This window comes from Mustela lutreola, chromosome 7 (genome assembly GCF_030435805.1).
Source record: "Mustela lutreola isolate mMusLut2 chromosome 7, mMusLut2.pri, whole genome shotgun sequence".
NCBI lineage: Eukaryota > Metazoa > Chordata > Mammalia > Carnivora > Mustelidae > Mustela > Mustela lutreola.
The window spans coordinates 43,839,272-43,855,485 of NC_081296.1; the positions used below are offsets into that span (position 1 = coordinate 43,839,272).

Below are 16,214 nucleotides of genomic sequence, written 5' to 3' on the forward strand. Positions count from 1 at the left end.
TTTCACTCCTTCATGTAGATTTAACTTTCTGACCTACATTATTTTCCCTCTCTTTCAAGAACTTTCAACGTCTCTTGCAAAGCAGGTCTATTAGTTACACATTCCGTCAAGTTTTGTCTGTTTGACAAGTTTTTATTCCTCCTTCACTTCTAAAGGATAATTTCGCTAGATACAGAATTCTAGGTTGGTGATTTTCTTCTTTCAACTCTAAATACTTTTCTCTCTCCTTCCTTGCTTGGTTTCTGAAGAGAAAGCTGATACAATTCTTAACCTTGTTCCTCAAGCAGCTTCTTTCAAGATTTTAACTTTGTCTTTAATTTTTAGCAGATTGGACACAGTATACATAGGGGCAGATCTTTTTGTTTTTATTTATTCTGCTTGGTATCTCTGAGCTTCCTGGATCGTAGTTTGGGGTCTTTAATTTTGGAAAATTCCCACCTACTAAACTTCAAATACTTCTGGTTCTTTTCTCTCTTTGCCTTCTGACATCCCAGTTATGCATATGTTACAACTTTTCTAACTGTTACACAGTTCTTGGATACTATGTTCCAACTTTTCCATTTTTTTTTCTTTGCATTTTAGTTGTGGAAGTTTCTATTGCTATATCTTCATGCCCACCAATTCTTCAGTCACGGCCAGTTCTATTAATGGGCCCAACAAAGGCATTCTTCATTTGTTATAGTGTTTTTGATTTCTAGCATTTCCTATGTATTATTTCTTAGAGATTCCATGTCTCTGCTTACATTACCCATCCATTCTTAGATTATGTCTACTTTTTCCATTAGAGCCTTTAGCATATTAATCATAATTTTAAATCCACAGGATGTTAATTCCAAAATCTATGTCACATAGATTTTGTCACATAGTTCTTACACTTCATTTACCTCTTCAGATTGTGGTGGGTTTTTTGTCTGTAAGCATGACTTGTAATCTTTTGTTGAAAGCCAGATATAATATTGGATAAAAGGAATTAGGTAGACAGCACTTTAGTTTTATGTTTATCGACTAGGAGTTAGGCTGTGTTTATTGTTTGCTGTAGCTGTGGGGTCTAAGGCTAAAATTTTCTCTAATGTCCTCGGTTTTTGTCTCCTATGTTCACCTTCGGAATCCCTAGAGACTCTTTAAATAAGGTGTGAGGCTTACAGTTGTTTTAGAAGCCCTACTGACACGGTGGTAAAGTTGGAGAGAAGCATTGTACTGTCTTATGGTTAGTCTCAGTCCTTTAGAGAGTCTATGTTGGGTATTTCCCTTCCCCCAGGTCAAGTAGGCATTGGCAGAGCCCATGCTGGTTAGATACTTTCCAGATACTACTCTGGTAAAATACTTTTCCTTGAAACAGGCTTTGTTAAAGAGAACAGAGAGCTCTGGTTATATTTCAAAATGATTACTTTTCTCCTCCTCCCTCCTTGGCCCCACCTGCAAATTCCCCACCCCCTGAAATCCTCCCTCACTATGGAGGCAGTTAAAGATTTTTCTCTGATCCTCACAGGGAGAACCTGGTAGGGCTCCTGAAGTAAGGCTCAGAAAAGTGAGTGCCCCACACCCCAAGACTCAGCCTTCCTGGTTTTCAACTCTCAAGCTAGCCCACCCAGAGCCTCCAGCAGTTAATTCATTAATTAAGCTTAAAGTGTTCCTACCTACACTGACTTCAGTTGCAGGGCTTCTACTCCTAGACTTCTGCCACCTATAAGCTTTGATTCTCTGTTATCTGCCTATCCCAGGTTTTGCAGGCAGCAGTTTGCCTTGAGACCTCAATTCTCTGATGCATCTAAGAACTGTTGATTTTCAGTTTGTTCACCTTTCTTCATGTTGGGATGACAGAAATGGGGACTTCCAAGCTCTCTATGTGTCACACCAGAAATGATAAGTCAATATACTTTATTATTATCATAGGAGCTAAGGTAAGTCTATCCCTGGAATACAACTCTTTTTGCATTCTAATTTGCTTTACACATAATCCTGGGGTTACCTAAGGGAGAATTATAAGACAATTAATATCAAGCCGGGGACTGCCATCCACTGTTTGTCAATAAAAGGGAGTTAAAGAAAACTTTAACTCCCTTTTATTGAAAGTTTTCTTTAACTCCCTTTTATTGACAGCCATTGAAAACCATTACTTTATTGAAAACCATTACTTTATTCTTTAAGTAGTTTGGAATACAGAGGTCCACAAACTACTGCACAAAGGCCAAATCCTGCCAGTAATGGAAAAATCCAGCCATTCATTCATTTGTTCACACACTCACGTGCACGCGCGCACACACACACACACACACACGTTGTCTGTGGCTACTTTCTTGATAACAATGGCAGAGTAGAGTAGTTGCAACAGAGAGCCTATGTCCTACAAAGCCTGAAGTATTTACCATCGGGCCCTTCAAAGTAGAAGCTTGCTGGCCCTGGGTTATATATCCCATACTTTCTGGCACAAGTCATCTCTGATATTTTGTGTGCGTGTGTGTCTGTTTGTCTTTTAATTGTTGACTAAGGCTGAGTGCAATGATGAATATGCACTATTTAATTTTTATTTATCAATTCATCTATCAATTCATCGGCCCCAACATTTTGGCCAAGAAGGCCTACCAAGAGTGGCTGTTGGTGGCAGAGATCACCAACACCTGCTTCGAGGCCTCCAACCAGATGGTCAAGTGTGACTTTCGCCATGGCAAATACATGGCCTGCTACATGCTGTACCACGGGGAAGTAGTGCCCAAGGACGTAAATGCCACCATTGCCACTACTGCAACTATCAAGACCAAGTGCACCATCCAGTTTGCAGACTGGTGTCCTACAGGTTTCAAGGTTGGCTTTAAATACCAGCTCCCCCACAGTGGTGCCCCGGGGGGGGGGGGGGAGGAGGGGTGTCACCTGGCCAATGTGCAGGGGCCATCTGCATGCTGAGCAACACCACAGCCATCACCGAGGCCTGGGCCTGCCTCGACCACAAGTTTGACCTGATATACTCAGACAGCTGAGTACATATGACCTGATGTACTCAGAAACTCAGGTTGCAAATAATAAAAAGGTTGTATTTAAGTTGAGGGTTTAGTGACCTTTTAGATTTAATCCACAATTTACAATTACTGAGATTAAACAGAATCTCAATTCCTGAGATTGAATATACAATTCCTGATTTTAATATACAATTTCTGAGATTAAAGAATCCAGTTTAGTGAAAATCTTTTGCAACACAGTGTAAATAATGGTATTAACAATTACATCCAAATACTAAAAGATTAAAATAAAGGAGTTATTAACTCTACCTGGGGTACTCAAGGGTTGAGAATACTAAAATTCTGCCACAGAAGACTGTGGCTTACTATTCCTTAGTAGAACATACACTCTCTAAGCAAGGGATTCTCAAACTTCTGTGTTAGAATCACCTGAAGGGCTAGTAAAACAAAGACTGCTGGATCCGCCCCCAGAGTTTCTACTGCAGTAAATCTGAGGAGCCTCAAAATTTACATTTCTAACAAGTTCCAAGGTGATACTAGTATGATGCTAACACAGAGAACAACATTCTAAAAAACCAAACAGCATCATATAAATACAATTTTAAAGCTGAAAGGGTCTTTTAAGAACTAGTTGAATCCTCTGAAAGAAAGAACATCAGGCTAAACAAAGAAACAAGTCTCTATGTAGAAAGATCCAACAGACTGTTACCTATTTTATGAATCTGAAACACTCTGGGCCTTCAGAACTGCTTTCCTATTTTATTCATTCCCTTTTTACTTCCCCAATCAATCCACCTCCCTCAGTTAGTTATCTACCCTAACTCACAGGTTTCCTTTGCCATCTTCAGGCTTTGGCCATGACTCAACAAGTTATCTTTGCCTTGGGTCTTGCCTCCTAAAATAAGTAGGTCAAACCCTCCACCAGAACCAAACTTTAAAGTAGCTATCTCCAGGTCAATGTTAAGGGGTTCTTCAAAATTCCAACTTTATCTCTTGAGAACTAGGTTGGAATGCAGATTTAGCTCACAAACCCTGACTAAATACTACTGTATATTCATTCATAAAAGGTTACTAAACTATGTATCAGTCATTTGCTCAGTATTTTTAAAATGAAGGACACAGTGGCTCTCACTTGGGAGGTAAATTATTTTTTAATAATATATTTATGGTAAAAAAAATTGATTAGTAGTACTGAAACTCTAAATAAATGATTACTTCAGTTTCACCAATGCAATTTTTTAAAAAAATCAGCCACTGTCAGTCCTCCATTCTGTAAAATACAGCATGAATTTAATAACTTATTTGGGGAGAAAATTACCACATCAAATGTATCAAATACAGAAACATTAATATGTAGAAAAAAATCAAGTGTTTCTAAGAATGCAGTAGACAAAAATAGTATTTACTAGTACTTACTGCTAGATGAGAAACAAAAATGCAAAAGGTGTTGACCCTAGCTTAAAAGAACTTGCTGTTTATTAGAACAGCATAGGACAAAAATTTAAGTGATTAAGTGCTTAATTGTAAGACATCACTATACAGTTTGAGGTCAAGAAAAGGCCCTAGACTACAGTAGCTAAAGAATGTTTTATAGTACAATGATCTGAACTATGACTTCAAAAATGGTTAAAACACGACTAAGCATGGGCGCCTAGGTGGCTCAGTGGGTTAAGCCTCTGCCTTCAGCTCAGGTCATGATCTCAGGGTCCTGGGATGGAGCCCTGCATTGGGCTCTCTGCTCAGCGGGGAGACTGCTTCCTCCTCTCTCTCTGCCTACCTCTCTGCCTACTTGTGATCTCTGTCTATCAAATAAATAAATAAAATCTTTGAAAAAAAACAAAAACAAAAACAAAAACCACGACTAAGCAGGATTTGGATACAGGCAAGTAGAGATTCCAGAAAAGATATACAGCAGGACTAAAAGGAGCACCATAAATTTTAAGGCAGACACTGAAGTGCTTGCCTGACAGGAGTTGAATACTGGTGAACAGAAAGAAAGCGGGTGGGACTGATTATATGGGGCTAGATTGCCCAGGCCTTTGAAACCTGACAGAAATCTTTAGATAACAATATGGTGGGCAAGGTGAAATTAGTACAGGTTATTTGAAGGAGACTACATGGAAAAGGATTTTTTGGAAGACTTATTTTGGCTGTAACATACAGCACAGTCCAGTGAAGGGAAAGGCCAGGGACAAAGAGCAACTATGGTGCCACTGTAATAATCCAGAGATGGTAAAGCACTAAACTATGATCCTGGCAGAGGAAACAGAGAGAGTAGAAGACAGGGAGAAACGTTAAGTACTTGACACTACAAACTTGACAACTTGTTAAAATTTTGGGCACAGGGATAAGAGAGAAAAGTCCATTATGAAACCAATATTGCTAGCCTGATGGAATGAAGGAACAGGTGCTATCTACTACACAAAGAAGTAGATTAGCTAAAAATGAAAGCCAACTGAGGTAGCAAGGACTATGGCACAGAAGGATTACTGTGAAAAGTTTAAAATGGCAGTGGTAGCCACCTGTATTCTAGCAAGTGTATCAGTAGATGTGATTAGAGTTGTCTGGTCAGCCCATCTATTTCTGATTTTGGCAAAGAAGTGAACACAGAAAAAAAAAGGTGGCTGAAAAGTGTCTCGATATTCAAAATTAAAGCGCATCTAGAGGAAAGCTGCAGGGAAAATAAAATGTTCATCAGAAATAAGATCCATGAAAACAGGGATCTTGCATCTTTGCCCATGGAACCCCCAATGCCTGGCAAAGTAGCGGACAAAGGCAGCTCTCAAAAAGGAATGAATGAGAATTCCCAAACTGCAAAGGAATCACAGTAACAAGAAGAGTGGAAGACAAAATGAAAGCTAACGACTGAAAAAGGCCACTGAATTGGCAAGAAGAACAGGAAGCCAGACTGCAAGAGTCAAAAAGGACAAGAGCAGAGAGAAGATCTAGCAGAGTGGGGGTGGTGAGCTGATAGACAGATGGCATCTAAAAGGAAGAGCAGCAGGGTAGACAAAGCATTATTTTACTTGTTTGGATTTTTCTAAACTCAAAATAATGCCTGCTCATTCAGGAAAATTTTGAGAATATACTAAGGGGGGGGCATACATTTGCTCCACCCCCCAAGTGCAAAACCAGTTAATACTTTTAAAAATGTATGTTCACTTATTCCACTCATATATATATGAGTGGCCTTACATACCACACAACAGGATAATAAATGAAGGATCAGAGGGGAGGGAAATGAGCAAGCAAAACAGTAAAACCAGGGGTGAGATTAGCTAGCAACGGTTACCATGTTTCTTAAATCTTTTCTTAGTGGACAAAAAAAATAGTACTTCTCTGCTTTATTTTTTATTATCAAATAAGGGTTTTTGCATTGTTAACTGTTTATATTATTATTATAAAATGAGTATTTACATTCTTCATTCACTTACCTAATGACTTTTTTTCTTAGCCTATGAATGAGCTCTTTAGGTCACTGAAAGATCAAGTCTTTAGTGCAAAAACTTTTCTCCAAGGTTGTTTGCTGCTGCTTTAAGGAAGTCATTAGCATGTATAAAGTCACAGGAAGGGTGCCTGGGTGGCTCAGTGGGTTAAGCCGCTGCCTTCAGCTCAGGTCATGATCTCAGGGTCCTGGGATCGAGTCCCGCATCGGGCTCTCTGCTCAGCAGGGAGCCTGCTTCCCTCTCTCTCTGCCTGCCTCTCCATCTACTCGTGATTTCTCTCTGTCAAATAAATAAATAAAATATTTAAAAAATAAAAAAATAAAAGTCACAGGAAAAGTAACCTGTGGAAAAGAATAGTTTGGTGATGCTGACAGAAAGGGTGTGTATTAGAACAAATTCCCTAAATATATGGACAGGGATGAATCCAAAGGGGAAAACAAACTTCATCCTATAATGGGAAAACACACAAATACAGATGCTAAGACATAGAAGCAAGAATAAGACTAAGTGAGGTATATAAGCAACCCCACATATAGTAATATTCTAAATCTCGTCATGAAGTGGCCATTATTCAGAGTCAACTCAGGGTACACAGCCTTCTTCTAAAACTAACAGAGCATTTCCTAGTCCTCTGCTCCAGTTCTCAACATGCCTATCCTCTTCTTCCCTATTATTACTTTATATTCTTTCTTCTACCTTTGCATTTAGATGAGAAAACTGTGATTGGTGGAAACCCCACTCCCCAATCAAGCAAATTTTGACCTAAGCTATTATCTTCCCGTAATTATTCTCATTACAGGCAAGGCTTACTGTCATCAACAACCGTGACTTTAATTCCTGCTAGTGGGAATAAAGATTTCCCAGTAAGCATACCATTAAGTGCATCTGGATCAACAGCCATTTTTGTTAAAGACACCATCCTGGGGGCGCCTGGGTGGCTCAGTGGGTTAAGCCGCTGCCTTCGGCTCGGGTCATGATCTCGGGGTCCTGGGATCGAGTCCCGCATCGGGCTCTCTGCTCAGCAAGGAGCCTGCTTCCCTCTCTCTCTCTCTCTCTCTGCCTGCCTCTCCATCTACTGTCAAATAAATAAATAAATAAATCTTTAAAAAAAAAAAAAAAAAAAGACACCATCCTGAATTTTGCCAATAAGAATATTATATCCTACTGAATCCCTCTCTCATCTATTTTTTTTTAAGATTTTATTTATTTATTTGACAGAGATCACAAGCAGGCAGAGAAGCAGGCAGAGAAGCAGGCAGAGAGAAAGGAGGAAGCAGACTCACTGCTGAGCAGAGAGCCCGATGTGGGGCTCGATCCCAGGACCCCAGGATCATGACCTGAGCCAAAAGCAGAGGCTTTAAACCACTGAGCCACCCAGGTGCCCCTCTCATCTATTTTTTAATACCATCAACTATACCAGACTATCACTGCATTCAACAAAATCTTACTTTTGTTAAATTCTACTGATGATGCATGCAACTACTACACAAGGAATGAATGTTTTAAATGCAGAGTAGTGTTCATTATTTTTTCATTATCCTGTGCCTGTATATACTAGATATTAAAATAAAGGTATATGGAATTCAGTTTTTCTTGACCACTTGACTCTGTAAATTCAGGATTAGTTCTTGATCTTCTCACTTCTTTGAAATGTATATGTACAGAATTTGGCCAAATACAGATTGTTAATGTCTCCTGCTTCAGAAAAAGGGATCATGCCTGTAATAATCTGACAATTATATTTTAGATCACAGTCTGCTTACACACATGTGCAATTAAAAGATCTAATAACTGCAATCAAATAAGCAAAGTGATTCACTTAAATTAACTGAAGCATCTTGTTCAAATACATTTTCCTAGGAGCTCAGAAGCACCCACTTTACTTCAAGCAAGATGCCACTGAAATGACACTCTTATCCAACTGAATTTTTAAAATTTCATACCTACTGCAAAAACAATGGCATGTACTTGGCTACCCCACATAAGTAAAATATTTTACTATCATTTTGTAAATTACTTATTATGCAGTGATTGTTTTGTTTCAGGTAGAGTCAGTCTCTGACTTCCTATGACCTTCACATATTAAAAAAGGAGAATTTAAATTCAGTACAAATTAAGTAAAACAGGCTCATCTCTGGTAAGGCCAGCCTAAATCACTGAAAAAAGTTAATTTACACAACTCAGATCATTGTTCTTTGAGAGCTGAGAAAAATTTCACAAAAACAGTAGCAATATGAATTAAACCTTGAAGTTAAACCCTTGGATCCACAGGAAAAAAAGAAAGGTTTTTAAAGTAGTACGTAGAGACTAGAACAGGGATAAGCAGAGAAATAAGATAATAAAAGAAAAAAAAATGGGTTAGTGCAAACTGCAGTAGTCACTTAATGCAGTAATCCCCTGTTCTCATCTTGTAGCTACTTGGTAGTACAAGGTAATCAAAGAAGGAAAGCCACAGATAAATAAAAAACAAACAAACAAACAAAACAGCCAAGTACTAAGAAAGCCTAAGTGCTCCCATGCTTGGTTTGTATCTTAAAATGAGGCCTCACAAAATGCAACACCATAGCCCTAGAGACTAATACCTTCCAGGATACCAATATTTCACTTCTATCCCCATGCCTTGGTAGGTATCACTAATCAAATTTAGCATGAAAATTCACACCAATTTGCTAATCCTGTGTTGGAATGAATGTATGCTAGTTGAAACCTTGCTATCTAAACTCGGACTGTGAATGGGTTCAGGTAAAAAAAAAAATTTATTTTTTATTATTATTATTTTTTTAGATAAGGCTATTTGGAGGACATGGTATTTCACACCATATGGAGTCTGGCATAACAGACTGGAATCTGTTACTCTGACCTCTCACTCTTTGAATTCAGAAACCAGACTCAAGTAGCAAAGAATATCTATATGTTTTCAGTTTGTTCTTAGATATGAGGAATATAAAACCACCTCCCACACAACTTTTCATAATATACATAGGACCTATTATAATAGATGTCTGATAAAGATAGGCATAATTAACCAAACCTAGTTGTTTTCTATTTCCTCTTATAAGGAGGAGATATTATAGTCCATAAACAGAGAAAACTAAGAGTCTCAAGAAAAAAAAATCATGTTTTAAAGTTTCTATTCATATTGGCTAAGTATTACTCGTAGTCAGCAATCAAATGCATTAAGGCCTCAGAGCTTATTGTTCCTTATTTATAATCCTGCCCAGGACAGGAAGATCCTTCCTCCTCCTTATGGTCCATGCTGCTCATCTTAACCTGAACTCTAAGAACCTTTAATAAAGCAGAAGAGAAAGCAACTAAATACACAGAGACTGGTAGAAAAAAAGGCACTGGGTAAGTAAGACTTGCCTAGTTCTGTCAGAGATATGGAATAACCATCTTATTGTCTTGTTCTTCAATAGGTATAAAAACTGTCATAATTACACATTAAAAAGTCTACCATGGGTGAAGAGAAAAAGTTGTGAGGTTCAACCCTACACTAAATTATTCTGAAAATACAGCTTTCTTATTTACATACCCAAACTGACAATATAAACTCTACTACTGCCTTTAAATATACATTATTACAATAGGAAAAATCTCCTATGTGAGTTGCTTTTAAGTATTGAGAACCTCTTTAGAAGCAAAACAAAACAAGCACACAAATAGTCCCCCTAGGGTTATCTCTCAACTAAACTCCCCAACAAGAATTGCTGCATAGACTGGCATGGCTCTTAGAATATTTTAAATGTAATACATGCTCAATAAATATTTGCAAACTGCATCTCACATAACAGAAATCTTGCACTAAGGTAACAAGAAGTGCATAACACCTTCAGATTGTCCTCCTGGGCTAACACCCAAGGAAACACAGACAAATCCTAACAATTCGTCCATTGAAAATGTTCTTTTGATTGCCTGTGATTAGTTAATTCTATTAGTCTTTCACTGTGGTTATGGTATGTTTTATTACTGCTGTCAATATTAATTTAATAACAGAGTCATAGGAAGTTAAGCTAAAGGAACTTGCAAGGTCATCTAGTATAAACCTTTCATTTTACAGACAAGGAAACGAAGGTCTACTTTTCTCACAATGAACACTTTGGCACTTGCCACTTCTTTCCCTGGTTTCGGGACTGAAGAAAAAAGAGTTTTATTGCACTTTTTTGCTTAGGTTAATATTACAAGGCTAACATTACAAGAGAATGGGCATTCCGCAAATGCCAGTCTCTAACATAGCACTTTGTATACAGCAGAGTACCGGAGAGTACTTATACATTGTTCTTGCTTAGTTCAAATTTGAGCAAATGACAATGCTCATTTTACTTATTTTCATTTGTACAATTTTAGTGTGCAACATTGTTTTTCTAATATAAAAAGCAATGTGACACAAGTTTTTACTCAAAGCATTCTTTCCTAACAGATAAAACACTTCTCTATCTTTTCCACTACTGTGAAGTTCATTTCCCCTAATAATACCAAAAACAAATAGTGAGATAAAACCAAATCAGTTTTGCACAGAACATTCAAGACACCTCCCAGTGGGGAGAGCAAATTGGTAAATTATTTATATATACACACATCCATTACCTAAGGGCTAAACATTAGGCCAGAAAATACAGGGGCTTCAAATTGCTTAACTTGCCTTCCTGGTCAAGAGGGAAGACAATTCGATTAGTTTCAAATCACAGAGGAGAGCAAGGAACTGCCTTCTTTCTGGAATCACAAACAGTCAGTGTTGGGATGCAACCATCACAGCTGGCCTCAATATAGACAAACAAAAGCACCCTTGCTGTGCCTGGTATGGAAGACAGGCTAAACTCAAGGCAAGCAGCATGTTCAACCAACTAATCAAAAGTATATGAAAGCCAGCTAATGTACTAGTCAGTCTCTAATTTTAACACAAAATGAGGATCAGGGACTTCTGGTTAAAATAAACTCTGAAGTTGTAAGCTTTACAATAAATGTTTCCCACTGCAGGAGAAGGAACAATAACTATTTCTCAGACACAGTTAATAAATGCCCTGACCCAGAACCAAGGACAAAATGGAACTGCTGAGTTCTAGTATACGGGAAAGAATCAGATCTAATATGGTATCACCATGTAAACCTTTTGGATCATCATACTTTGCTCATTGTAACTTATAAATAAGAAAGTAAAACAAAACTGCTGAATCTAGGTTTAAATTAGAATTTAAAAAACATCCAAATGGTCTGCATACATAATTCCATTTTATAATTTTAAGTCTAAAATGTATGAGATTTTTAAGTCTATATGACTTACAGGACTGAATAAAGACAAGGAACTTGCCATGGCACAGCTTCTAAGGTCTGATAATGAAAGAGAAGAATCCTAGCTTTCCTGTCATTCAATTTATCTGTTTCCAAAAAGTGGGTACAACAATGATACATCGTACAGGACTGTTTAAGAAATGGCTTATACAGTCTTACTTACAAATAAAGGCTTATATAAATAAAAATAACAATTGATAATTTAAGAATCCCTGAATTCATCTGTTGAGGAAATACAGTATTAGAATATTTTCTACCATAAAACATCAAGGTTTCTTCTGAATTTCTAGACAAAGGTTTGTTGTTTATGTTACGGCCTAATTACAAATATGTTAATCACTCCCACCCATGAAAGCATGATTATTTTTATAACTAATCATAGACAGATACCAAATGTAATTTTTTCTATCCTATTTTTTCCATAGCAATTTTATTCTATCAGGGTTTCAAGTAAAACTGCTTTAAAATGGAAAAGAAAGCACTTAGTATACACATACATATATGTAAACTAAATATAAAATTTTCTTTTTTCTCTTTTAAACAATGAAGATACTGGAGATAAGAGGAAAGAAAAACACGTTTTGGTATTCTTTTTTTAAGTAATTGAACAGGGGTGCAATGTAAGTTCAAGAAGTTTGCAGTGAGGTTAGTTATGGCTGTTTTAGGTTGCCAGTTTTCTTTTTAAAATGAAAATTTTATATTAGAATCTATTGTTTAGAAAAGATAGCATTTTCATAGCACTTTCTGTATTAAAATGTATCTCCTAAATAAATCTCCCTTCAAAGTACTATTAAGTGATTTGGACCTTGTGTCTGGAGTGGGAATAAGGAAGGTCAAGAATAGTGCAGGCTTGTTTACTTGGATTTAAGTTGATGATATTCATAAAAATATTATACAAATACTACAACACTATCAAGTTGACAGTATCTTTATTTCCTGGAACTACCTTAAAAATTATAAATTGTATTTCCAATTCTTATGAAAGATAGTTTCTGTTCTCATTAGATACCATGATTTCAACTTTGAACACTTCACCTTTTTACCCCCAAAGCCTAATTTAATGCTTGAAATTACAATGGACATACTTTTATCAAACAGCATTTTAGTTTTTTAATAAACAGAATAAATTATGATCTGAAATAATAAATAACTCATCTAGCTTAAAGACCTGCCTCACATACTATATGTATATATTTGTTGAATAGGAAGACAAGTACAGACTTGTTTGTGATCTGCAAGTTAATAATTTAGAAACTATGATCAACCTAAATGCAAAACCCTTTTGATAATTTTTAAATGCCACATTTTGGTTTAATGTCATTTTAAATTCTCATTAGTAATGATACTAAAGGAGTACAAAACTGATCTCTCAGAGCATTATCAATTTATAAAATAAATAATAAAAAGATACTGTTCCCTCACAAAATGTGAAATGAGATACCTAAAGAACTATAATCTTATCTATTAAAGATGGTTTTAAATTTAGCATATATACACTAATTCAAAGGAGGTGGTGGTGAAGGAGCTTTCACTTTTTAGTGTCTTTATTTTAGAGTCACTTGATGAATAATATAAACCTAGTCTTGTAGAGCAGGAGCTATGAGACTACATATTACTTATACTCACTAATGTTGTTTATGATCCACTAATGTTGTTTATTCCAAAGTTCTAAATACAATATAAAGAAATCATTTTTGCAAATAGGAGTTCTGCACTTGAAAATTAAACACTAGTAAGTGTGCCATTACAATTTTTAAAATAAAGATATAAAATTATATATTTAGGGATTAAGGTGTTTGTTGCCTGCTATTTCTTTCTGAGCAAGTAGCAAAAAATGAACTGAACTTCAGGATAAGTTTTTCCTCACATTAGAGTCAGGGCAGTCAAGTTGTAATGAATATGTGTAAATATAAATTATCAATGAAAGAATAATTAAATCACGTGACTTACCAAAAAGAGCACTCATTATTATCCAGTCAGTTGGCTATACAATCTACTCCTATATTAAAAATATGAAGTGGAGTTTTCTTTCCCCTATTGTTCTCATATTAAGTTAAAATATACATTACTAATTCAACTTTTAAAATGTGCCTTTCTTAAAAGATTTAGTCCTTTAATTTGGATGTCCCTTACCTTAAATGTAAAAACCAAATTGTTTAAAGCCATTCAATGATGACTGAATATAACACTATATTACATCAAGTTAAGGGGGGGGGAACCCCTACTGATTTCAGGAAACCTTGATGGTAAGCAGAAGATTAACAATCTCTCCCTTTAAATAGAAGCTTTTAAGAGGGCGTGAGGGTATCCATCAAAGAATAAAGGCTTCTCTAGGTCTCTGTTTCACACATACATAGAAGACAATCTTACTTAGCTGACCTATTCAAGTTGCCAAAACATGACTATTGATTGTGAAAGCCAAAAAAATTCTCCTTCAAAATATCTAAAGTTCATCTTAAAATTAAAACTGAAAGCAAAATACTCAACTGCCAATTACTGTGTAGTAAGAAACTATTAAAGCCTGCACTGACCTACTTCATATTAGCATCATGACAATATGGATGTATGCCAAGAAATCATAAAAATTACTACATAACAAACCTTAATTTTATATTTAAAAATTGTCACTGTTTTTAAATGTCTAAATATTGTACTGCAATGCTTTCATGATGCATTTATTTTAAAACTGCAATGAAAGTAAGGGGTTTTGATATTTTAGTAGTCATATTCAATGATGGACATGCAAGATTTCATTTTTAAAATCAGAGCTTGTTCTACACCACATTCAATTCTATTTTAAAACTTCTATTAAAAGCAATCTCTTAGACCAAATTCCAAATATTACTTTCCATTTTTAAAACAGCACTACATTTCACAAAATGTCAGTTAATGAAGAATCCTACAGAAATGATGCAAGTTCATGTTCAAAGAATATTTACAATGGCTCTAACAGAAGACAGACTTAACTCAGTGTATTTAATTATTAAAAGACTGCCACCAGTCTTTCAGAGTTTAACCTAATGCTGAAATATTGTAAATTCTCATACAAGAAAGTACAGAAATAGCAAAGGATATCTCATCTATGGTTTCTAAAAAAGACACGAAATAACAAGACATTTTAAATTAAAATAGGTTTTTAAATTTAAAAAATCACTTTACAGGGTAAACTACCGCCGTAAAATACCTTATACTAAAGAAGCCCTTTCTTTACAATCATGCAAATAAACTCCCTGGAAAGGAAATTTAATCTTAGAATAAAGAAGGCGAAAACATCCAGAAATAGCAGCTAAACCCACGGAAAGGAAGAGACACATTAGGTTTTGTGCTGCATGTTAATATTCTTACGCACAATGTCTGGTGAAAATTCACAATACACTTCTTCCTCCCCGTATGCTTGCAAAAAGGAGTAAACACATTTCACATTCCTCAGTCCCCAATTCATACCACCATCCTGCAATATGACTTAATTTTGACCTACAGTCCTCTTACACCTAAGTGGAAAACACATATAACTTGTTTATCTACACTCACAATTGAGGAGGGGGTAAAGGCATTTTGTGGCTATGGAGACCAGAGGCTGATGCAAAGTCCCCACACCTCCAGAGGTCCTATAAATATGCACCCGACTCTGGATACCCACATTCAATGAATGCATCAGCCTCCTCCTCCGCCCATCGCCCCCCACCCCCTTTGCAGCAGAAATGTGTCTGGGCTTTTTTACCCCAGCGATGGAGGATCCTCTTACCAGATGGAGTTCTTGATCTTGTGTTGCAGCGCGCTGGCCTCTGTCCCTGGCAGCCCAGGCACAAGGGCTGGCAGAGCCACCCCCGAGTTGGGGGCGCCGGGGGGAAGCTGCTGATGGGCATCAGGCTGCTGTGGTGGCGGCTGTTGTTGTTCCTCTGCCATCGCTGCTGGAGGGGTGGGAGGGAGGGAGGGAAGATGGGGGCGCGGGGGAGGGTGAGGGAAGAGACGGGGAGGGGAGGACGAAGGGGGAGAGGAGGAGGAAGGGGGGAAGGGAAGAGGAGGAGGAGGAGGAAGGAAGCTGAATAAGCTAGGCCTTTACCCCAGGGCTCGAGTGAGTCGCTTTCGCCTGCCGCCTGGGGGACATCACCGGGGAGACCGAGCGGCTCCTCACGGCAGGGAAGCTTCACCGCGGGAGAGGCATGGCGGCGCCCCTCAGCCCCCCGCCGCCGCCGCCTCCTCCCGTCAGCGGCCGGGGCTGGGGGGGATGAGGAGGGGACGTCTGAAGACGAGGTGGGGGGGCAAGTCTCCCCCAAATCCAAGAGCGGCCGCTCAATGTCTCCGCGGCCCGGGCTTCCTTTCTTGCCCCCCGAGGCTTTCTACGCCCGGGGCCCTCGCTGCTGCAGCCCCAGGCTCGGCTCCACGCCACTCCCCACGCCGCCGCCGCCGCCGCCGCCGCTCGCTCCCGGCCCCGCCGCCACCGCGGCCGCCGCTGCCCTGCCAGCCCGGGAGGCAGCCTAGTGCGCGCAGCCGCACTGCGGCCCGGCGCAGACGGCAAAACACCTAC

At 38.0% G+C, this 16,214-nt stretch overlaps 1 protein-coding gene across 3 annotated transcripts in view; it reads right to left on the minus strand.

The window, feature by feature from the left end:
* Positions 1–16,127, minus strand: part of RFX7 (regulatory factor X7) — a 141,155-nt gene extending 125,028 nt beyond the window's left edge. Inside the window, exons 1-2 of one of the 3 annotated variants that reach the window (XM_059180579.1) lie at positions 15,750–16,127; positions 15,432–15,597 (exon numbers count right to left, since the gene is read on the minus strand). In XM_059180579.1, coding sequence (XP_059036562.1) covers positions 15,432–15,592 — 161 coding nt within the window. In that variant the 5' untranslated portion in view covers positions 15,593–15,597; positions 15,750–16,127. Of the gene's footprint in view, positions 1–15,431 lie in introns of all 3 variants that reach the window. The other 2 variants (XM_059180578.1, XM_059180577.1) reach the window with 2 other exon arrangements.
* Between the last annotated feature and the right edge of the window lie 87 nt (positions 16,128–16,214).